General features: G+C 39.7%; 2 protein-coding genes across 2 annotated transcripts; both read right to left on the bottom strand.

Moving 5' to 3' along the window:
- Window positions 1-234: 234 nt before the first annotated feature.
- nusap1 (nucleolar and spindle associated protein 1) lies at window positions 235-7,679 on the bottom strand. The gene is made up of 11 exons (XM_080751020.1): window positions 7,557-7,679; window positions 6,940-6,999; window positions 6,659-6,838; window positions 6,260-6,410; window positions 5,865-5,954; window positions 2,130-2,242; window positions 1,864-2,030; window positions 1,507-1,670; window positions 1,112-1,222; window positions 921-1,017; window positions 235-367 (listed from the first exon to the last, which is right to left on the bottom strand). Exons 1-11 carry the CDS (start codon window positions 7,632-7,634, stop codon window positions 283-285), a joined length of 1,296 nt encoding a protein of 431 aa, XP_080607146.1. The 5' UTR covers window positions 7,635-7,679; the 3' UTR covers window positions 235-282.
- An 8,262-nt stretch (window positions 7,680-15,941) lies between these two features.
- Window positions 15,942-23,624, bottom strand: LOC308305357 (calcineurin B homologous protein 1). Its single transcript, XM_080750136.1, has 7 exons — window positions 23,184-23,624; window positions 22,801-22,873; window positions 21,077-21,157; window positions 20,187-20,314; window positions 19,860-19,921; window positions 19,095-19,217; window positions 15,942-17,647 (listed from the first exon to the last, which is right to left on the bottom strand). Exons 1-7 carry the CDS (start codon window positions 23,248-23,250, stop codon window positions 17,594-17,596), a joined length of 588 nt encoding a protein of 195 aa, XP_080606262.1. The 5' UTR covers window positions 23,251-23,624; the 3' UTR covers window positions 15,942-17,593.
- Between the last annotated feature and the right edge of the window lie 1,411 nt (window positions 23,625-25,035).

Here is a 25,035-nt window from a genome sequence, read left to right as displayed (position 1 = left end):
CGTTACTCCACTGGAAAATATTGGGACTTTAAGTGATAAAATCAAACATTTATTAAGCTGCATTCAAAAGATAACCATAACAGAAGTACCACTAAAATACTTTTAGATTTAACAACAATGGTAACAATACAAACAATCTACAGTATACAAGAGTATTTATAAAACAAATGAGCACAAAACATTACAAAAATAAATGTACAAAGCCACCTTGTAGATCTTTTTTGGGTGGGAAGGGGGATTTTTAACGGTTTAAAATGTCCTTTCAAAACTTGTCTGCCAAGGTTAAGACATAAGGCCCCTCCTGGCTCCAAGAATGTCTTCTTTCTTCTGTTTCCTGTCTTTGACATGCCTCACTCTCCTGTCATCCCTTAGAAAATATCATACAATAAACCACGTATTAACAAGCTGTGGTTGAAAGATGATATTCTTTCACATTCAGAGACGATGGCACCAATATGATCAATGTAATTTGCGGGTATGTACGAATGCACAGGTACTCGTGAGAGTGTGTATCGATCAAAAACAACCATTCACAACCCTATTACCTAAGCTTACAAAAGCTGCCGAGTGTCAAAGCGCAAATTAACATAGGGATGACCCTGGCTGGATGCATATCAACAGTCACTGATAGATTCATGAACTAAATTTACAGAGGTGACGTCTGCTAGGTATTTGCACACGACAACACTGAAGCATCTCATTATGCAAGTAAATAGAATAACATTCTATATATTGTGGGTTACTAAATAGGCCTACATACTGTACCTAAGAGGTTATTTCAATTAGCGATCGCTCCGTGGTGTGTACATGGCATAGCAGATAGCACTAGTCTCCACTAGTTAGAAAATCCCCAGCACACCCCTGATCATTTTCTAATATTTTACTTGAGCAACCCCTTTTCAAAGCTCTGTTATATATACCTTGTTTCCACCTGGTGCTGTTTGTATTTTTTCTGATGCGATTGTGAGATGTTTCCTTCTGTGTTTTCTCCGTTTTCTCCAAATGGTTTCAGTTTCCCTATAAAATAAAATACACCAACCAAATCAGACATTTATTTAACCACTAATGTCATTTAAGCAGCAGAGTGAGAATTGTAAGATGCCAGACATACCTTTATGGGGCTTGTATGCGAGGGGACGAGACAGACTTTCCTTCAAGTCAAAGCATGGCTTCTTGTTTCCAGGGGTGTTTACACTTACATTGCCCATGAATACAAATGTTCCTTTGGAATTCAGAAAAATAAGTATGAGTACATAGCACACTCAGGGTGCATTGTTTTTTACAGCAACTTGCTGTTTCAATCAAGTCGTATGAGATTTAGACATGTAATGACTGCAATAACTTTAGGCAACATTTTCTGAGATCATGTCACAATGATTGAGTTACGCCAATAATTACAGACAAGCATTTAGCATCAAAATGTCTTACACCTGGAGTTCCTGCACCCACAACAATTTAACTTAAAGTCCTACAAATGGTAGTATTTTCAACAGTATGGCATGTTACCTGGGGTCTTCATAGCCGAGACATCAGCAGTCTTTACTGGGTTGACCGTGCCTCCATTATTGTTCCGTTTTCCTGGGGTGCCCAAGGAGATGGATGTCGACTTACGTGCTGGCGTCTTAACCAAGGTCATCTTATGTTCATTGTCCTGTGTGGCTTGGGAGAACCTGCAACAAATTGACATTTGGTTGTTTTATTATATGTGCAGTATGTTGAGTTTTACATTCACAATTAGGCCTATTATTACAAGTTTTCTTTTGCTAGCCATAGACCAGGAGAGGATCATTGGGTCTTCCCCCGAAAGAAGACCATGGAAAACAAACGATGACAGAGAGGAGAAGATGTAAAACTTCATCTCACCTAACATTGATCCTGCGTGTGGACAAGACTGATGGCCTGAACAGAGCATCTTCCTTCTGGGAAGGTTTCTTAAGCACAGGTTTACTGGCTGATGTATTTCTGCGTTTGCCATCAGCTGGTTTGCTTGGTGCAGGGCTGAACAAGGAAGCAGGGCCTGGGGTTGGCTTCTGTAAAAAATAAAAATATAAATACACCAGCACAAAAACAAGATTACTGGTATTTCAGCAATGCCACCATCACGTCATTTAAATAATGCACTTGATTACCTTAAGGTCTTTCACTGAGTTACTGTAAGTTTCGATCTGCTTCTGCTTCCTCTGGACGTAGGAGTCAATGGACTCCATCTTTTTGAAATGTGCTTCGTGCAGTTTTTTGAAGTCTGTACAAAAAAAGTTGTAGAGGTAGTAATACAGTATCTGGCTTAAAGTCCTGTTTGCAATTTGGTGTTAGGGGAGTTTCTCACCTGAACTGAGTCAGTGGGTCCCTAGACATGAAAAATCACAGAGGTGCTCGTCCGCCATAGTGCCAGGAATGGCGCAATGGCCAAATCAAATATGGCTGCCATCGGCTATGATGAAAATCCAACTTTTCTGTTTCTGCGTGTATATGCACATGTAATACCTCTATTTGGACTAATTGTGGTGTGGGGAATTCATTTCTGATATTGTTTTGACCATTTTGGGCGATTTGGACCTCAAAAGGTCATGGTCAAGGTCATTTTGCTATTCCGAAGACCGTGGGCCATAACTTGGCCATTGTTAGGAGTAAAAACAGGTGCAGTAGGTCTAAATCAACTAATGCTGACATGTATAATTCATTTCTGACATTGTTTTGACCATTAAGGATCATCTTGTCTTTGAAATATCAATGTCAATGCCATTTTCTAAAAACGATTTTGTTCATTACTTGCACTTTTATAGTATTTTTTGTAAGTTTGTTACTATTTTATAGTAAGTTTGTTTTGTTTATAACAAAAGACATACTAGTGGGAAATACAACAAGTAAACATCCACATTTAACTTTAAAGGGGGGTTTTAAATGGGTGTTTAAATGAGCAAATAAGACTATTTACGAATAAAAGTGACAAATAAAATCACACAACAAAAGCACACACAAAATTAAATAACAATTTCCAAAGTGCACCATATTGGGATTGTGTGCATCCAAGTTAGTATGATGTGTTTTTACAGGATGTATTCAGCAAGGCAGCCATATCCTCGAGAGTCGAAGTGTTCCTTGCATCCGTCCATGTTCCATTGGTTCTAGTCTTTCCTCAGGTTCCTTGGCTGTTGCAAGCAGGTGGCAAGACATGCACTAGAAAGGTGCCTTGTTGGTCTCAGGCAGCAGTTGTACTTCTCTGCTACCAATGCTGTCTTGTTCTGTCAAGGTCTTTGCCTCTCCAAAGTTTGTTAGATATTGTATTCGGTCAGAAGCCATAGCTGCATGCTTAGTCCCCACCTGGCCCATGCAGTCATCTCCAGTTTCCAAGGCATAATGTCCCCTGATCACTGTCTTGGCTAGTGGTGCTCCAAGATGAGAGACTGCTTGATGCTGTAGAAGCATGTGCCGCTGCACACCTAGTGCCATACTGCTACCAGATCTACTTAATCCCCAGTGCTTGGAAGTATCACTACGACAACTCTCTGGGGTCCACTCATAATCCTGGCGACCCATTATTCCCTCCATTAGGTTAGGGTTATGGGTAGGTTTAGTTATAATAGGGCCAGTTGACTCCACATGTACCAGCAGCTTGGTGACAGCCTCCTCAATCTAGTTCAATCTTTGGGATCTCTTCACCTCCAGCCCCTTTTGCAGGGAGCCACTCATCATCATCAGAGATAACAGAGTCGATAGACGCACCCATCCCTCATCAACTTTACACATTCTGGGTGTCTGAGGTGAACCAACAGCTCTCCAGCTGTGTGTTCGGAATATGGTGGCCATTCAAGCTTGTGGCGATGTAGGTAGAACGGCTGCCTTGAAATCTGAAGGTTCCAGGGTCGATTTATGTCTCCTCCTGCTTATTTGTCGAAGTGTGCTTAAGCAAGACACTGAACCCCTAACTGCTCCCGATGAGCACCTTGCATGGTTTCTTGGTGTGAATGTATGTGTGAATGTGTGTGTTAATGGGTGAATGTGAAATACATTGTACAGCGCTTTGGAGAAGAGCGCTATATACTGTAAATGCAGTCCATTTACCATTATCAGCTCTGTTGTCTCTGTTGATGATGTCGCTAGTGGAGAAGAGATCCCAGACATCTTGAATAGGATTAAGGAGGCTGACACCTGGTGCATGTACAGCCTCCATTATAACTAAGCCTATCCCTAACCTTCACTAACCTAATGGTCAGAATAATGGGATGTCGGAACTATGAGCGGACCCCAGAGAGTTGTTGTCTCCTTCACATTACTGCTATACTACACCCCATATTTCCAAGCACTGGGGATGAAGGAGATCTGGCAGCAGTATGGCACTGGTGAGACTCACTTGCACTGCATCAAGCAGTCTCATCTTGGAGCACCACTATAGCCAAGACAGTGATCAAGGCACATATGCCTTGGAGACAGGAGATGACTGCATGGGCCAGGTGAGGATTAAACATGTAGTTATGGCTTCTGACCGAGTACAATGTCTAACAAACTTTGGAGAGGCAAAGACCTTGACAGAACAAGACACAGTATTGGTAGCAGAGAAGTACAACTGCTGAGACCAACAAGGCACCTTTCTAGCGCATTTCTTGCCACCTGCTTGAACAGCCAAGGAACCTGAGGAAAGACTAGAACCAATGGAACATGGAACAGGGCATGACATAAAGGCTTGTCCTGTTGTCCGGGACAAGTGCCCATACTATGGAGTGGAGGGAGCAAGGGGGGTCATTAGCCGTCCTTTTGTTATTATTTCAATGTATGAAATTTTTATCCGGACAAGTGACTTTTGTCTCCGGACAAGTGAATGGGAAATATACTTGTCCAAAGGACAACTGCCTCAAAAAGTCAATGTCAAGCTCTGATGGATGGAAGGAGCACTTTGACTTTAGTACACTCCTGCCATGTCTGAAGCAAGACACTCGACACTGATGGAGTTCTGTGCATCATATTTTGCCATGGAACAATGCCAAATCAATCCTGTAAAAACACCTCATACTAACTTGCATGCACACAATCCCAATATGGTGCACTTTGAGGGAAATTGTTATTTAATTGTGTGTGTGATTTTGTTGTGTAATTTTATTTGTCACTTTTATTCGTAAATAGTCTTATTTGCTCATTTAAACACCCATTTTAAACCCCAATTTAAAGTTAAATGTGGATGCTTACTTGTTGTATTTCTCACTAGTATGTCTTTTGTTATAAACAAAACAAACTTACTATAAAATAGTAACAAACTTACACAAAATACTATAAAAGTGCAAGTAATGAACAAAATCGTTTTTGAAAAATGGCACTGACATTGATATTTCAAAGACAAGATGATCCTTAATGGTCAAAACAATGTCAGAAATGAATTATACATGTCAGCATTAGTTGATTTAGACCTACTGCACCTGTTTTTACTCCTAACAATGGCCAAGTTATGGCCCACGGTCTTCGGAATAGCAAAATGACCTTGACCATGACCTTTTGAGGTCCAAATCGCCCAAAATGGTCAAAACAATATCAGAAATGAATTCCCCACACCACAATTAGTCCAAATAGAGGTATTACATGTGCATATACACCCAGAAACAGAAAAGTTGGATTTTCATCATAGCCGATGGCAGCCATATTTGATTTGGCCATTGCGCCATTCCTGGCACTATGGCGGACGAGCACCTCTGTGATTCTTAATGTCTAGGGACCCACTGACTCAGTTCAGGTGAGAAACTCCCCTAACACCAAATTGCAAACAGGACTTTAAGGCAGATACTGGACTATAGTAAGAAAACAGTGCATCCATATAAAAAGATTGGAAGAACTTTCAGGAAGCCAATAGAACTGTAGTGAGACTAAATAAAACTTACTGGGTGTAACCGGCTTCAAGGCCTTAGACTTATTCAGGAGCCCTTCATGGCGTGGGATTTTACCAGCTTTCCTCGCTTTTGGGCCATTGTCTAGCATACACATGAAATATATACATTTAATATTACAAGTTAACTTTACATCCAAATAAGTTATTTTCAGAGGCAATTTATCCAAGCAAGCAGTAGTACAAGCAGAAGCATTTATGCACGAAACATGCAATACACAACCCCCAAAAATTACTTTTGAATGCAGAGATGACTACTTTAAGCAATCAGTTTTGGGAGCCTTTCTGTCAGCTATTCCATACAATATTAGCAAAATAATAAACATTATGGTGTAGTACAGCTTTCCATCACCTTTACAGCCCACCACTTTTCCAAATATATGTACTGACCTGTCACACCATCAGCTAGGACTTCATCTGCATTATGAGGCTGTTCATTGCAGTTTACTCCAATCTCAGTGGGGACAATAGCACCAGAACCACTTGTGGAGGAATACCGCTTCCTTTTGGCACTCCTGGCACCAGCTTCAACTTCATTTTCCTTTAGAATGAGACAAATTGTTGCTTTGCTTCATCTTCAGACAGCAGTGTAAAAGCTTACATGCAATATGTGCTCAAAGATCACTGACATTTTTTCTTAACTCAAGCCGACCCCTTTTCTTATGAGTGCTACTGACTGCTGAGTGTGTTCTCTAGAATCTCTACCATCTTTGCACTCATGTGGCCATTTACTTCAGAGGGACAACCATAGTTAGGGGACAACAGGCAATGCTATAAAATAGACTATACCTTGGATACTGTAGATGGCAGTTCTACCTCAGAGATGTTTCTCTTGGATTTCTTTCCACGTTTGGTCACAAATGATTGAGGGTTGAAGACTGGTTCATGCATTACTGTGTTATCATCTTGAACAAGAAGTTGGCTTTCATTTATGTCCACTTGAGGGTCCACATTGTCGCCCTCATTTCCCTGAAACATGGAAATAAAATACCCAGCTGTGGTTAACAAGACCAGAAGAATAAATTAACAATTATCATGAGAAACCGTTACTTTGCCGAAACGTAACGTACCTGGACGCTCTCCTCTTGTTGTCGGTAATGCCGTTTGATGGCGATAAGCAGCTTCTCCGCCTGTTTAAGACATAAAAGAATAAATGAAATGAAAAATTATATATCGACATGCCATTAGTTCGACTAAGGGTTATACCGGTAGTTAGATTTAGGCAGTTTTGCCGACGTAAGGGTCGGTTTGTTTAGGCATGGTAGCATTCACCAGGTTAGCAACAGCTAACCTGACAGCGTCGTCAGGTTGGCATTTCAGCAGGTTAGCATTCATCTGCGTCGGACGAATGTGACGTCGAACTATCTGAATATGCATCTACACCTATATACTCTATGATCTACACCGTTGTGGAAAAAGTAGTACTCCGATGTTTTACTTGAGTAAAAGTATCAGAGCTGCAAGACTCACGCAAATACTGCATTTCGTTATAAGTAAAAGTCCGGAATTCAAAATGTAGGCTACTTGAGCAAGTAACTAGTAACTAAAGTTTTCATTTGGTCGTCCTTTTGACTCGGGTGAAACGGTTAACAAACACAACTCTAAAGTATAGGAAGTAGGAACAATAGCTTTATCAACGAGAGACTTTACTTTTCAAGCATGTTTCAAGTGATTGCATTGTCGTTACCTTCATCTTGTTGGCCTTGATTCCGAGTTCTTTTGCGAGACTTCGCAGCTCCGCATACTTCATGGAGTCCAAATCCATTTTTTATCCGATATTCGATGCTGTAATTTCGAAGACAATGCAAACACGCACGCTGTTTATCTCAGGCGTTAAATAAACCACTGGGCTCTTCTCTGTCTGGACTCTGCAGGAGCTCTGACCTCATGTAACACCCGCCCTGACGGTTAAAAGCAACTATCGGTTCAAAACATGGAGCTCGAGGCATTCCATTGGCTCGTTGGAGCAAGCGGAAGTACCTTGCAACCAATGTGGGCTAAGGTGTATTTAACATTTCCGCCCACTTTCTTTTTTATAATTTGAAAATAGTAGATACTAGATTTGACACGTTGTGAGCTCGTAGATCGGCTATTTTAAAATAGCTGAAGCAGGACTGAAGTGGTTAATGTATGTTTATAACAATATTTATCTACACTACAAAGTAACTATAGTAACTAAATGTTCAAATAACAGTGGAGTTAAAGGTGCACTAAATAGAGTATCCTACTGGGGGAAAACATTTATTTTGATATTCCTGATTCTGATTTCTTACGGTTGACATGATTTTTCGTAGTTCTGTGTTTGTCTGCATGTCGTTTATTTATGTCTATGAATTGAGTACAAAAGGACCCCAATGAAAACAAGCTATCGCACTTTCTTGGGGTTAAAATCCTTTAGTTGACATTGTATCTGAACTGAACTGTGCTGTGCTTTTCCTATGCAAACGATTCTAATAAAGTATTAAATCAATCAATAGTGGTATCTCTTATCATACTTCTAACCGCTTGGGGGCAGTGCTGCATCAAACTCTGTTACAAGTAAAAAGTCTGGAATTCAAAATATAGGCTACTTGAGTAAAAGTACAAAAGTATTGGAATCAAAATGTATTTAAAGGACCAATAGTAAAAGTACTCATTATGCAGAATGTCCCATTTCAAGTTTTCAAATGCATAAGGTCCTCCTAAGCTAAGTTAATTTTCCTACTTGGGTTAACCCATAACCTTGTGACCTGCTGTGCGTAAATTATAGGACTATTTATTGTTTACAGGGCCACATTGGAAATAAAAGTTTCATTACACTTTATGTGTAACTCCTGGGTGGAAGTTATATTGTGCTGGAACTTTTTTTGATTTATTTTACCAAAATGAAAATAAATCAAATTAAATTACCTGCTTATGGTGGACAGAAATGTAGGAGAAACAGCCAATGTTGGAACAGCAACAAAAAATAGCCCTGCACTGTCTTAACCATAGGTCTTAACTTACATATTTGTATTGAAACATTTAGTTCAACTTCCATCACCAGGTATCACTACCTGATGTCAGTTGACTGAAACTCGCACCTTCAGACAGACAAATCCTCACTGTCAGGCAAAAGAGCTGTCCAGGGGGCAAGCCACTGAGGCCAGGGCACAGTTGCAACTGTGGAGCTCTGTGTAGTCAAAATAGTTTAAATGGCCAAATCTAGTTCTAAAATCTGAATTTCCAGGCTCCTTCTTATTCTTTTGTGTATCATCGTCAAATGTCCAACTCAGTGTTGTGTAGCCAAGCCCTTGTTCTGATCCCACTTGGAAGTGGCTGGCCTTTGAAGGTGGTCTGTACAGGGGACAGGTGGTGAGTATTCTGCAGTCTGCTCAGGCTCGCCACACTTGCTTGCTGCGCTGTCTGGCAGGCCCCACTTCTTCATAGTTGACTTGAACCAACCGACCCCAGTACGCAGAGTCCATCCAGAGTGCATGAAGGTAAGTCCGTGGTAGGTCTTCTCCTATGATGTATCGGTGGATAGGTGAGGGCTTCAATGAGATTCATTGTCTGAACATGCTCCACCTTTTTATCTATTGAGAAAGGCAAGTAATTTTCAGTCTGAAATATATTGGATATAATTATTTTTATTGAAGTAGTTCAATGTTGCTTCATGTCCTGACATTGCACAGAGCAGTATTCCCTTGACTAGGAATTTTACTAACCCTGGTAAAACCCTGGTTGCTACAATGCTTGTAATCCAGCAAGAGCCCTTTTCTATGTTTATATGCTCTTCTTTGTTTCCTTCCACAGCTATATCCTCAACAGCAAGCCAACAGTGAAAGTCTTCAAACTCACATTTGACTTTGAACCCTTAGGAAAGACCATAAACAATGTAAGACAATAGCAAATCACTGATGTGATGTATCAATTTGACCTAAGAAGAGTTATTGATCAGTAATACCCCTCATATCTCTTTCATTCCAGCTGAAACAGCAGATGAAGCTCTATCTGTTCCTGTGTCACTCATCAGAAAGAGGTTGTCTGAGTTGCACAAGCAGTGAAACGTGTGACTGAAGCACAGTGTGCTTCAAGGTCTTTGTACAATATGTTTTCAGGATGATGTTGGCTTCTGGGCTGGTACTTTTGTTATTTTTAGTTAATGATGAGTACTTATTTTTTGTTCTGTCAAAGCAAATACAAACACATTCTATTTACTTTCGGCACAGACAAACTTATGCAGAATGAGCAGGGAGGGGTTTCCTGGGTTCCTCAAGGGAACTTTGTTAAAATTTAAAACATAACCCTAGTGGAGACTGAAACCTTACCTATACGTAGCATACCTTATCTTATGTTATGTGGCAGTAAGTCCCTTGCATAGACTGAAATGGCAGGGGTTGACACTAAGGTCTCAGAGGCACTTGCCCATCGGGCAAGTACAGGTCATGTTCTACTTGCCCGAAGGTAATGCCCACTTGCCCGAAAAGTAAATCGTCCATTATAAAATGATAGGTACGATTTTAATTACCGCTCAATTTAACACTTATTTCTTTACTTTCTGGGGCTGTGTGATAAAATGTCATACCTCAATACCTCCAAATCCAAATACCAAATACTTTAGCTATGATTGAATATGTCTATGGTTTCACACTTGTTATTTTATATTTTTAAATGTAGCAACAGTAAAAACAGCACATTATAGGTAAATAGAGCTCTTATTTTACATTCCACAGACCAGAAGACACAGCGCACTGGCCACGTTCAGGTGTTTAGACAGATATCTTGTGTTGTGTTTACTGACATTTGTGTCTCCTCTCAAATGAGCACTTGCCCTGTCGGGCAACCTGAAAGCCAACTTCACCTGCCCTGACGTTTTATTTACCTGCCGGGGGCAGGTGGGCAAGCCTTAGTGTCAATGCCTGAATGGTATTCTTCCCTTTCTTAACAGCAAAGATTACACTAGCCCATTTGTTAATAATTGAGAACTGCTGCAGTTGTCAAGTTGGCACCATGCTGTTTTTTATTGCTGAATTTCTGATAGATGTTCTCTCTCTCTCTTTTTTTTAAAATACAAAACCAGACAAGAGATTCACAAATAATAGCATGCCCAGTTCCTCCATCTGGAGTGCATAGTTTCTACATACCCCACCTCTACAAGGGGAAAAAAACATTTGATCAACAAAGACATGTCACTGAATATTCTTTATCTCAGCCTGTTGTTCATGTTGTTTTCTTAATAGCATAGGTTAGTTTGCCAGTTGGCATTCAGTTCAGCAGCAGCTTGGTTAGTTTGAAACAACAGAAAGCAAAACCGAAGTTTGTGCATTCAGTGTTCTAGTTGTTTTTTTCTTCCCAGAATGGATCTGTGTAATTAGAACATAATAAAAGCTACACAATCATCAATTTGCTGCTGTCATGTCAAACAACCTTGCTGTATACATCACCTTGTTATAGAACATCTGGTATTAACATTTCAGTACCATAGTTTTAACTCATTCACATTAAAAAGTTGGATTATTGCATGCAATACAAATCATTCATTATTCTGCTAGCCTAAATCATGCATACAGTATATATTTTTTAACCCCCACATATCCATATTGTATATAAATCCCCACATACAGTATATAGCATTACAGAGTTTTTAGAACACAGTATTTGAGACATGGAGCTGGTGGTGGTGATGACGATGATGAAGTTGGAACATGTCATGAGAGAAAGTGCTTTTCAACAAGTGTTAAGTTCAGCCATGTTATCCTTTTAGGCCATGCAGTAACTCAATAGATCAAACAATGCTACAAAAGTGATGACTTGGCCATTATTGCTTTCACTCCTAGGGTATAGAATATACAGTGTACTGTTTGGTTTTGGATAGTTAGTGATGCATTAAAAACAAAGCCTGTGAATTGGTCTCATTCGGTTTATATAACTTCAGTATGATGCAATGTATTAATGCAATGCCAAGGTGTTAGCAGTGATACTGTATTCTAAAGCCAAATATAATACACCTCCCAAAGGATTAACCGTAAGCTGCCACAGTCAAAACCTTGATGGAAAAAAAATAGAAAAAAAAATCTTTCCACATTACATCACAGAATCCTTCATATTACCATGACAGTAAAATCATGCATTGTTGCGTTATTGCTTCTAAAACTCCAACTTCAAATAAAATGTTATGAATTAAAATAGAACATTCTGACTCCTGATCTATTATGTACAATTACAATGTTATGGTGATTTATCTGTCTCAGTGACTACCTCACTACCATATCAGATCCAAATCTATAATTAAGATACTACTCTAAATATTATTTAATCCTCTATAAGTTTTACATTGGAGAGATTTTTGGCTGTCATATCTGGAGAACTAGTCTAAAGTATAAACTAAAGGGAAACAAAGTCAAACATATCTTTCCTTATGTAACCTAACAATGCAGTTCAGTTAAAAAGCAACTGAACATCCTGTGGTAATGACTCTATTTAATAATATTACATTTGTCCTTTAGCGTTTACAGTGTCTACAGTTCTTTCTGCACCCTAAGCCTGGACTAAAACAAGGTCTTACATTGGCCTAGGACTGAGTCTCAGAATCACAATAGGAGACATAACTAACCAGAAATACCTGGTTTTACATTCAATCTAAACAAAAGGTCTTATTAGACTGAAAAATTATGTTTCCACAGCTCTGACACCTTTGAAAATCAATTCTGCTATTCTTCATAAAGCAAGCATCACTACTATTCATGCATGGCTACAATAATGTTGGCACCACAGTTTTGCTAAATAAGCTAATGCATATGAGTCTATACATATCTTAATGGAAGACATTGGTGATTTTGTTGCTTTCAAACAACTTGTCACTTGTTTATACAATATACAATTTGGTCAACAACATGACAGTTTTAAGGTAAAATATTGCACAATTCCCATTTTTTTTTTTTACAAATGATTGAAAATGCAAACAAAACGGGGCTAGTAAATTATACCACGGTTACATTCCGTGCCAATTCATGGTGAATATGTTGTGACTGTGAGTCACCGCAATGGAGGCGGAAACTCACAGTACAACAATGGATTTCCTGGGCCAATCAAACATACCAGAGAATGTGACAGAACAGAGGTAAAGGGCTCTATTTTCATCCATGCCTTACCCCTTATCCCTAAACTTATTTGCCTTGTTTTACTATTTTGATTTTTTTTAAATAGTACAAATAACTGATCTATTTGTACACAACGTGCCGATGTAGATAGGTAATTTGAAGTATTTTAAAATGTTTTTCAAAATAGTAAAAAAGACAAAACAGTTTAGGGATAAGGTATGGACGAAAATATAGCTCAAAATGCCATGTTGTTCTGTTTGTTTTTTAATACAATAACAATGTTAATTGTATGGCGTTAGGTTCGTGTGTTTGACTGGCTTTGGGGGTTTAATTACTAAGAAAACAAAACAATACATCTATGAATTAGGCTACACTGTTTCCTACCGGCCATTAAAACAATTTGAGCAACAAGAGTTTGGTGATAGCAGGGGAAATGGTTTTGTTTGTGATAGTTGGTTTGTATGTCACTCCTGGGGATGCATTAAGGGCTATTAATTTAGATACAACACCCTTTTCCCCTAAATGTCTGAACTGCAAGTAAGATACAAACTATATGTAGCTTGTACATTTTGTGAGCTACACATCATTTCTACAATTGTCATAAAACATACTTGGGTGTGCAAATGACCCCTCCGTTCGCAAAATGAAACAAATTCTTCCGAAAACTGCTGGGGCACAATGAAGTTATTAGGCTACTCATATTGATCATGTTTGCTACTTGTTCACTTGTATGACAATGAGGTAGTGCAAATAATAATAATCAACTACATGGTTTTCACAAGTCAAATTCAATCACAGGGCTAGATCTTTGCTACAGTATTTTGTGTCTCTCATTTTCTTCACAGAAAAATTAACCTATTACCAATTGTATGTTCATAAATCATAATGAAATACAAAACATCTCGTGGAGAGTACGCATGTGGACCTGTGTTAAAGAACAAGCTCAGGGAGGACAGAAACCTCCTGTGGAACAAGGGCAAAGCCCGCTTGATCTATAGTAGATATTAGACTTTCATTACTACAAGTATAGACTATAAAGCGTGGGCTCACAATCCTTCTGGCGTTGGGGATTTTAAGCAGGAGGTTCATTATGCTTACATAATGAGCTAGATTGTTTAGATTTTTTGTGAGGAATTGGCCAACATAACCACATTTTTAAAGAACTTCTGATCTGGTGACAACATTTTGACTGTTTACATGTAGGACGATGATGATGATGATGACCAAAGAAGACTATTTTACATAAACTAGCTTCATACAATCATCTCAACTGGAACAGAGTGATAGAGAATAGTACCCTAATCTGAAATGTCTGTTTTCTTGCACATAACCAGTTCATAGCATTGACTACTTCTCAACCACATTAGAAGGCACAACCTAGTTGAAACCTCAATGTAAATAGCCAGTGTTTAAAATTATATCAAATGCCTGGCAGATTCACATGATTTGCAAGGTGTCCTGTCCTGACTCCTCACTGATCAAAATGCATGCATTGTAGCCTAACATGACAGGGATTGACGTGGACCCAACAGAGACCCTTCTTTCTGACCGGGAAAGATCTTCACGATCACAGTGGGTCATTATGGAGTCCCACAGAAGAAGGCCCATCATCACCTGTCCTGGTTTCTGAAGGTGGCCCCATCACCTGTCACAGGGTTTCGCACTATTGGGGGTGCTGGATCTGGCCAGGGGGAGACGTCTGTCCAGCGGTCCAGCTGGTGTCATCTGATTTTGGAACTAGGGATGGGACGATAATCGTTATTATCGTCGTGATAAAAAAAAAAACTAAAAACTAAAAACATGTCTGCACCTTGGGATCCATTCACCTTTTATTCACCGAGCTGCATATCCCTCTATTGGTTATTTTTTCAATCTCTACCAGGTCTGTGAGCTTGTATAGATATGCTATTTTTTGGAAAATGTTCCGCCCCAGGGCCAGGATACAATACATGGATGTTGGGGATATTTTGATTATCTCGATGATATTGTAAATCGAATTTTTTGGGGCCACAATATTCGTGACTATCGTCCCATCCCTATTTGGAACTGCATTCATTTAAAAGCATATTGCAAATCAAATGTGGGGGCATAAAAGTATGATGAACTTGGTGAGCTGTTTAAGAGAAGATGAAAAGCACTGACCTTGGCGAAGGTTTCCTCAGAATGACGTCGTAGGCTATACATTTTCACTGTGTTGTGTTAAGGCTTCGCACGCTGGTAAACAAAAGCCAGAGACATTCCCTTTACCGTGTCCGACGTGGTAGCCTAGCGGATTTGGATGATCCGAACTGGATCACGCCCGCACCATGGGACACATTTCTGACCAGGCGATTGAACATTTACTAGATAAATATTCAAGGATGTAGCCATGTAGGCTACTATATGCGAGACGCAAGAGAGGAGAGAAGGTCCCCCTGAGGTCCCCTCGCCTTCTTCGCACACCCTGTAATGCCTGTAATCTACGCCATTTCCCCTCCTCCCCTACTACTAGCGAATGGACCTGTATGGCGACTGCGCGTTAACGACGTCAGTCAAAATCATAGAAATAGATGTTCTGTCCGACCAGGCTAAACTGGAAGCAGATATGATTTTGTTTGCTTTTTTCCTAAATGAATTAAGGTTCCTCTCCACCAAACAGCCTATACCCGCTTTCATCGCCCAGAAAGCGAGGCAGATTCTGCAAAGCTTCAAATGAACATAACTTCTCACTCTAGATATAGACTCCTACAACTAAAACAGTAAAGTTGTTCTTGTTTCCGTGCATTGCACACTTAAAATAACAGGTATAGGCATTTTACTGTAAACCAGTGGATGTCATGTTTTAAGTGCTGGACTGGAATCCAGAAATCTATTCCTGACATGCTCTAAATTGAAAGTGAAATCTCTAAGTCTGATCCACACTTTTGAGAAGCTATTGTATAATACTAAAACATTTGGTGAGAAGGCAACTTTTCTGAAATACATTAGCAGATACTTTAAATATAACCTACAGTACAGACTCAAAGACACAGTTTACATAGCATGGCACATCATTTATTCAAATCAAATTAATAAATCCCTGTGATAATTCCCAGACTAGCATTTCACATGATAAAACACCTTAATTATATCTGATAGATGATCACATCTTGATTAATAAAAACAGGCATATTGTATTTCCATTATTCAGTTGCTGAAAGGTATTCATGGAAATTGTTTTTAAACGAACTTAATTAGGAAAAAAAAGTCTGCATTTTGGTCAAATACTTTGGCCTATACAGAATATAGATTCTAATGCATCACATTCTAATGCATCAATCCTCTCAAGTACCTGGGACTTACTTGATGAAAAAAATAAAAGCATGACAAAATACTGAGCAGTGCATATATATATAATCAATATAAACATTGTTTAATGGGTTAGCGATAGACATTGTACGCCATCTGAACTAGATGTTGAGCCTCTGCACTCCATAGCCTCGTTTCTACAACAAGGTTAAACGGGGACACCCTGTACTTAATTAGGTAATATTTTGGGGAACAACCTTTTGTCTGTAGGCTGTATATGAATGTATGTGAACTTTTTACTTTTTTAGGTGGCAAATAACAGTTGGTTATTTACAAACATGACAGGTAGCACTGGTAGGCCTGCTATGCTTCAGGGGTGGTGGTAATCTCTGGTTCTGGTCAGATTTTTGTCAAACTGTATTTAAACTACATGATTAATTGTTAGCAGAGGTTCATCAGTTGGCAAAGTCTTTAGTAGGAATAGTCTTATTAACGGGTTGGAGACGGGCTTATGATGCACCCATTGGCATTGCAGTCGGTGCAAGAGGCCTTTGGGGGATGGTGAAGTCAAAATCAGATTGGTTGTATTCCAAAACAGGGAAATTACAATCTTTTGGCAGTAGCTGGGTTAACATATATGAAAAATCAAACAAACAAGATCATTGGTTCCCTGTGTATATTTTGTGATATTTATGAGGGGAGACCCACAACCCATGGCACTTGAGTGGATAAAAAAACAGAAGTCAGTCCTTTGAGAATGCTAAAGGGAAAAAGGAGGACAAACTCAAAAGCCAGAGACTTGCTCTGCAACAAGACAGAGAGGAGTCTAAAGATCTTGCTTGCTTTAAAACACATTGCTTTTTGCAGATGATAATTTACAGCTTTAAAATGTTACTTCCAACACTGCATATTTCATATAGGGACAATGAGGCAGCACATGATAAATATCCATATCCAGGAGGATAGTGTGAGTAAGCTTTAAATTGGCATGACCATGCCTTCTCAGCTCACCCATTTACAATTGCAAAAGCCTGGTCGTACCATGGTATACTATCAATCATTGTTCATGTCATGAAGAGCGATGGTACTAACTGTGGCAGACAAAAAGAAAGAAAGATTGCAAATAAATAATGTTCCACTTCTGGGAGGATGGAAAAAAAATTACATTGTGACAGCATAATAAAACAACCCAAGGCACGCAACTTTTTCCCTTTGTTTATGGAGCAGTGCAAAGGCAGAAACTCAAATGAGACGTATGGCGTCGTCTACCTAATGCTTGATCAAGAGAACATGTACTGTAGGTCAGGCCATGGCAGCTGGCCCGTTGAGTGTTGAAATAGGGTTGGGTCTTGATATCAACTGGCATGGCAAAGCACCTTTCAGAGTGGTCAATTCCTCAGTGCAGGAACCGGATGCTCATTTTCTGCTCCACGTCCACCTTCTCCAATACCTGAGAAAAGCATCAAAATGCCACGATTCAAGCTAACAATAAATGTTATAAGTGGCAGTTCTGTGTAGAGCATGACACATATGTGACTACTGGGCATGCCTTATTCTTAACATAATATTTTGATTAACCAGGTACCACACTTAAATTGCCAAATATAAACACGTTTGCAGGTGACCGCCAATCTTTTATTCTAGTCATTTCAGTCTTTTCCCCAGATTTGATAAGGTGGCACCCCTATGTGCGAACGCAGAACATTGTACCGGTAGCATTATGACGCTGAGAGAAAGACTACTGTCATTGAGCGACCTTAGGATTTCTCAAGAGAGACCATAATTGTTAATCGGTTGAGTGAGCCAGTTTTTATAGCGAGCGAGAGAGTGTGACAACCAAGGCTAAGACTTATAGTGATAGCTAGAGAAAGGTAAAACGTACTGTGTATATGATGCATGGAAATAGCGTGTCCAACTACAACGCAAGTTAAAGTAGCGCAACTACATTCATTATGGTGTGCGTAAGGATGGACGAGAGAAAGAGGGACAGATTTAAATTAGCTTATTTAAGAAGCCTCTACAGATATTTTCAAATACCTCTCGTGTAAGAATGCTGTGAATGGACTCCATAGCCTACCAGCTTTGTTTATCTGTCTCTGCTCAACACATTAAAGGAGTAGTTCACCCCCAAAATGACTTTTATTGATTTCTCACGCCATGGAGACTTGAGTTCAATTATATATGTATTTTTTTGTCGCATTTCTAAGATAATAATTTGATTACAATAAATGTACCACTTCCTATGCAGGCAGTTCATGTTCATTTATTTTCCAGCAAAGTAACGGTATTCATGTGTAAACATGACATTATTGAACTATTCCATTCATAATACCCATTGATGCTACACAGACAGCATAGATCAAATAATGATTGAAGACGACCGCTCAGCACAGGCATAGGAGCTTTTTAACATTTTCCAGTGATTTAGGGCTGCCTGCAACTATAAATTGATTTAGGGCTGCCTGCAACTATAAATTGTCTTAGCTATCTATCCATTCTATTCATGACTATCTATCCATTCTATTCATTACTTTTTAGATAAATCAAGAAGCATGGAGTTTTCAACAGTTTTCATATATCAACGAATCAAATCAAATGTATATATTTTTAAATCAACTAAATCGATTAGGTGATTAACCAAATTAAGTCATATGTGCTCCATATCTTCATTTCTTTCTATTTATCTCCATCTCCATTTCTAGTTTTGCTCATTTCTATAGAAAACAGTTCGTAAAACAAAATAATGCTAAATAAAATATCATTTCAGATAAGTGTTCACTAAATTTAACAGCTTTGTAGTTCATCTGCACAAAATAGCAGCCACATTTTCTTTTGTCAAACTTCTAATAGAAACAGGAATTCGAAACCGATGCCACTTAGCCCACTATGACACGAACCTTAATGAATTCGTTAAAGGAAATTGAATTGTCGCCGTTCTGGTCAGCTTCCTGGATGGTCCTGTCAGCAATGCTGCCTAGCTGTTCGTCTGAAATGTTCACGCCAACCATCATACGCAAAACCTGTAGAAATGGAACAAAGGTTCCTTTGCCATTCAAATATAAAAAACACCTTTCTTTTACATGTATTTCAACACAAAATAATTTGTAGTTATAACAACTTGATTACAATATGGAACACATTTACTGGGTTGAAACAAAACAAAAACACATTACTTAGGGCTGCATGCAGACCAGTCCAGGGCAGAAATGTTTTGTGCAAAACACAAGATCAGTCTAATGAGTCATTTAACCCTGGGCTTAAAGCAATTGCAGGTCGCACAATGTCACCTAAACCAAGATGGCTTCATGGATGGACAGAAAATAACAAAGAGAGCAGAGAGGAAGCTAAAATACAGGATATTAGATTGTCTGGCAAATCAACCTGTTGTTAAGGTTAAGAAATTACATTATCAGAGGAAGGTCAAAGTCCTCTCTCTAACAGAAGAGAAATACTTGGCTCTAAACAGTACTTTGGAAGGGAGTGAATGTTATACAATAGCGTTTGGTCCCACGAGTCATAATGGTATAAACAGCAAGTGTGTTCAGGGACAATGATATTAAATTAATGAATGGGGGTATAATGGTGTGTTTGGCTATCTTGTTATTGAGAATGAGACAGATTCCCATGTGATGTCAAACATTTGCTCTCAGCAAACATCTCACCTGTAACAACTCATCACGAGAGATTTTGTCATCCCTGTCCAGGTCGTACAGACGGAAGGCAACTGGCAACAAAACAATAAGAAGGGTTAGCCACAGTCTCAAGAGACATATCTGAGAACACAGACATATTTAGAGTAGGTTTTATTGTCTGCAGGCCACACTGGCGGCGGGTGCAACTCAAAATTCAGTATTACCATGTTGTTACAGGCCAAAGTGGCTGGTAGAGTAGACAAACCATACAGGCAAAATGTAACAGTGTTTTGCAGGGTCTGGTAAGTTTCCCAATCTGCCAAATCCACCCACTCTAACTGTAAGTGCTTGACTCACAAAGTAACTTGTTTGTCCTGCTGTTGAGTGGCTCACTGGCAGTTGGGTCTTTGTGCTTCTCATTGTCTTCTATTGGTCTGAAGTGAGCCAGGGTTCGCATGAAGCCCCTGAAGTTCACCTGGTCCTCCCTGGAAGTCAAAGTAGCATAATCAGAACAGAAGTGAGGCTATTCCAGAGTGAAATATTCCAATTGAATGTTATATTTTAAAGTTTCAAAAGTTCCTACCATCTATTCTAAATTGTACCATTTGGCACTCTTTTCTTATGCACAAAAAAATAAGGGGTGGGTGGGTATCTACATTGGAGCATGCGACAGCAATACCTCTCTGGATATACAATGAAAAACACAAATAAGCTGTAATGCAACACTGCTGGGATTCTGGGTGCAGTTACCCTCAATGAGGGCTTTAGTGTGCCGACCCTTCTGCTGTGGGTTCAAGCAGCTTCCAACCATACAAACCCAAACAGAGCCTGAGGCAAAAACACATCTGTAACCATTAAACCCACAGCTAAAATCAGGGACGCCTACACATTGGATTTTTTGGGATCATAATAACATGTGGAAGAAAGCTCTGGTCTATAACAACTGGGGACTCCATGTAAGCTTTAAGATCATCAAAACAAGCACTGAACCGAAGAAATACAGTCCCGAGTTACTTGGGACAGTTGTTTACCAGATAGGTCTTCTCTCTCTTTTTCTCTCTCTTTTTCTTTTTTTAATTTGTTAATTTGTAAATGTGTTACTTGTCACATCTGTTGTTTGATGCTGTACACACACAGCTTTTTGGTCGCTCAATCTTGTGGTGATTGTGACTCAGGCCTATAATGTGTACTCTTGGGGGAAAAACAAGAATACAGCTGAGAGCAGACTAACAACAGTGAACACTCACCCCTCAGGGAAGAAGGCGTTGATTATTCTGTCTCCCAGAGGGTTGATAGCTAACTCCGGGATCCTTTGGAAATCTTCTCGACTGTAGGAATCAGGAATGGCAACTATTTATTTTAAGAAATACAAGGCGGTGGTAGTGTGACCCACCCAACCCTCACAGCAAATAACCACATGTCTTAAAAATAGGTTCACTGATAAATATAATGAATTGGAAAAAAAAGTGGCATCTCTCTGTTAACACACAGTTACTTCAGTATTATTGTTATTAAATACAAGGAACAGGTGCTGCAAGGATACAACAAAACTGTGTCTGGTTTCGACACAGAAACCAGACATGATCAAACGCAACATTACAGGAAAGCTGCACAAAAACGAACAAGACATGCATATTGCATAATGAAAGGGTTTTCTTCTGGAACACGTTTCTGTATGATAATAGTGCGTCAAGGCAACAGTCTATCTGGCGGGTGAGATATTAGGACGTGAATGTTGTGTCAACTGGTGATTAAAACAAGTCACCTTGGATCCAAAGGCAGGTGGTTTCTGACTACAAAACACAAGTAAAAGCTTCAGTGCAAGGACACAGGGATCCTGTGGTTTATTATGTGTAAACATACAATCTGAGAAACTGGTGCTATATAACAACACTATAAACGGATGTGTCTATGTCAGAGGTTCTTAAACCTTTTTGGCGCAGGGCAGGGCACGCCTGTAAATAATAATCTTTTAATCCATGGCACCCCTGAATTGCACTGGTACTTTACAGCACCTTAGATTGTATTTATGTCAAATATATAAATCGTTGCCCCTAAGATAGAGAATGTCACAAGGAAAACTTGAGAGAACATGCGTTCCCATTAGGACAGATTGAAAATAACTTTTATAATTGGCATTTGACACCACCACAGCATCCCTATTCTTGGGGAGGTGGACGTTCACAGGAAATAGCAGATCTATAAGCTTACAACGCAGCGGTGTAAGCTTGTAGATCTGCTATTTTGGTGAAGAGACTTGGTGTAGAGAGAAAAAGATCACACCAAGCACAGTACACCTCTGTCCGCTTTCACTAAGTCTAAACATGTAAGTGGTTAAATAGAAGTCATGTTGATCAATTCCAAATATTATCAAAGTATTTTGCGGCACCACCCTGGCGTCACAGCACTCACTTTCAGAAACCCTGGTCTATGTACTCTCTTTACCAATGGGATGTGTGTAAACCTTTGGAATTCAGTGACGAACGGGATGTCCGCACATGATATACTGCCCTACATGGGGGGCATCATTGTTCTGATTATTGTTGGTTAAATTAAAAAGAGAGTGCAGACATTAACCTCTTCTTGACTTGATAATGTTCTGAGTCCAGCAGTGTGTTTAAAGAACTGTGGGGATGTGCATATCTTCACTTTTTTCATAACCTTTGGAATTCAACAACATTCAATGATTACCTATTTCTTCACCCATTGCTTGTTCTGTATACATTATGCATGCCAATAAATTATGCATGCAGTTGGTTGTTAATCAAGAACTTCAGTTTCAGTTGAACAAGTTGGTTGTTAATCAAGAACTTCAGTTTCAGTTGAGCAGTCACAGAACTGTCACACGGTATGCCAAAACCTCAGACACACTAGCCTGACGCCCATGACAAAAACATATTGTTCCGTTAGTCTTAGTCAACAACAACAACAATTGTAAAATACAAACATATACTGTATACAGGTATATTACCTGAGGGTTCCATTTTCACCTTTATCAAGGCTGGTGAAGCGACTGTACAGGCGTGTGATCTGACTGTGAGAAACTGCAAAGGGACGCATACCAAATCAGACAAGTCACAAGTCGTTACTGTATATGACAAGACTTTCACCTAGATTGTTGTATTGTTATTGTTGTATTATTAACGATTATTTATTATTATTGACTCCAAACAATTATTGACTCTCTAAAATGAAATGTTTCCCACTGCCAATCATACATTAAATTAGATCACGTCCATTGAGCCAAGAAATGAATGACATGAAACGTTTAACCAGAAAGAACGTTTTGGCGTTCGTGTGTGTGAGAGCCTCCCCTCCCAACCAACCCTGCAATTAGTCTGAGCTCGAACTTACAGCCCGTTTCCTTCTTGATTTCTTCGATTTCCTCTTCTCTGAGTAATGTGGACGCCCGTGAACCCATGGCGAAATACTAATAAATGTTAAGCCTCGCAATCAAGCAGTAAAAGAAACTCCAGCAGGCTAAAAGTTGTCCGAGCTAGCTCAAAGCCAGGCAAGAGCTAACAACAAGTTAGCAAACAATCCTAGCTACGCTACTGGCTCTTGTTTGAAGTGTGTCCTCCTCGGTTTAAAGACAGATGGACATTAGCTGCTGCTTCGTCTCGCTGGAAATTAATCCAACCAATTGTTCCTGATTGCTCTTCCTTGCTGGTGCTGGTCTGTTCCTTACATAAACCTTGTGGTCTGGATTGTTTGTCGTCTTCTTGCTGCTGCTGCTGCTGCTGCTACTGCTAGCTCGTATCTTACAGCTGAGCTCTAGTCTGTTCTGTTGGTGGCTGGTGGGGTGCCTGGCTGACTGCCTGGGTCACTGGGTGGGTGCCGTGGGTGGGCCTACAGTCTATGGGGTGGGCACGTAGAGTGTAGATCCCATAGCGCGGAGGCTCAGTCACTTTCTGATTGGCTAGTTGGTTGTTAGGTAACCGCTCCGTGGTTCTATCCTATCGCTCGTTGGTTGTGGTGGTGACCTGCTGTGAGAAGAACAGGAGGGAGCGAGGGAGGGGTTGGGGTACCCTATGGGGTATGGTACATCCGAAAGGGTATTAGGTGGGCACCAAGGAAGACTGGGTGTTAACTGTTAAATTGACTATTTTTTCCCCAAAATGTCGCCTGATGGATGGGAAAGGAACTGGTTGGAACTTGGAACGTGTTCCTTGACTTCCTTCCACACGCTACCTACGTGCCTAATCTGCCTACGAATGCCAGAAAAGTCGACCTCTTTCAAAGTCGACCCCAAACTCGTTTCCCAACGGGTCTGAGGCCTTTAGCTAGATGCAGAATAGACAAAAATCAAATATTTGCTTCTGGGGGTCCCTAAGTTTCCCCGGTAGGTCGTAGGCAGACTAGGCACGTAGGTAGCGTGTGGAAGGAAGTCAAGGAACACGTTCCAAGTTCCAACCAGTTCCTTTCCCATCTGTCAGGTTAAAAGAAGCGGCTTGAACTCCTCATGCATAAGAAGGAAACCTGAGGTCAGTCCGTTGCTAGAGTCTAATGTAATCAAGAATTGTCTAATCATTAGACAATTTGCACTGTGTGAAAAACATGTGGTAACAAACAAACATAGTGGGATAAAAATGTTATGTAAAACAAAGTTAAGTCATGATTTAACATGCTAAAACATTCGTCAATAAAGGTCTAATATGTAATTGCTACAAAACCTGTAGGCCTATTGGAGCATATACATAAACAAGAAATTGAAGTCTAATAATTTTGCACATGTTCTGTTAACATATAGGCAATTCTGTGTATATGTGTCATTTAATGTCTCTGAATTGAGTTCAGAGGACCCCAATGTAAACAAGCCATTGTGCTTTCTTGGGTTTAAATTTAGACCTTGTATGCTCTGTAGATTCTGTAGGCCTACTGTCCTGTCCTCCGCTTTTCCTATGCGAACTTTTAATAAAGTATTCAATCAATCAACGTAGGCTATCCCATCCGCCGACACACGATCGCCCTCCTGTGGTTATTCATGTAAATTGAAGCTCATCATCATCATCATCTGGACAGTAGACCTACACGAGGCCTACACAAACAAATGTGTCCAGTGTACAAATGATGGAACCAAATAGAGTTTGGACCCTAAAGGTTACATTCTCAGAGTTAAAGGCCTGTTATGGTCATTCAGGGCTATCTTTATGTGTTTTGGGTTATTGTCCGCTCATTTTGTAAGGCAAATTTTAAAGCATGCCAA

This window comes from Nannobrachium achirus (assembly GCF_963921795.1).
Source record: "Nannobrachium achirus genome assembly, chromosome: 20".
Taxonomy (NCBI): domain Eukaryota; kingdom Metazoa; phylum Chordata; class Actinopteri; order Myctophiformes; family Myctophidae; genus Nannobrachium; species Nannobrachium achirus.
Note: the sequence above shows the minus strand (reverse complement) of the source record. Positions and strands in the feature narration are given on the sequence as shown.

What these genes read in the sequence shown, in the direction of transcription:
- nusap1 (XM_080751020.1), bottom strand. Translation starts at nt 7,634, where the DNA reads ATGGATTTGGACTCCATGAAGTATGCGGAGCTGCGAAGTCTCGCAAAA. An exon ending in TGCCATCTACAGTATCCAAG is followed by an intron (nt 6,411 to 6,658) that starts GTATAGTCTATT and finishes CTCATTCTAAAG; the next exon opens with GAAAATGAAGTTGAAGCTGG. An exon ending in CTCGGCTATGAAGACCCCAG is followed by an intron (nt 1,223 to 1,506) that starts GTAACATGCCAT and finishes TGAATTCCAAAG; the next exon opens with GAACATTTGTATTCATGGGC.
- LOC308305357 (XM_080750136.1), bottom strand. Translation starts at nt 23,250, where the DNA reads ATGGGTTCACGGGCGTCCACATTACTCAGAGAAGAGGAAATCGAAGAA. An exon ending in AACGCCTTCTTCCCTGAGGG is followed by an intron (nt 20,315 to 21,076) that starts GTGAGTGTTCAC and finishes TTTGACTTCCAG; the next exon opens with GGAGGACCAGGTGAACTTCA. An exon ending in CAGGACAAACAAGTTACTTT is followed by an intron (nt 19,922 to 20,186) that starts GTGAGTCAAGCA and finishes TTTTGTTGCCAG; the next exon opens with TTGCCTTCCGTCTGTACGAC.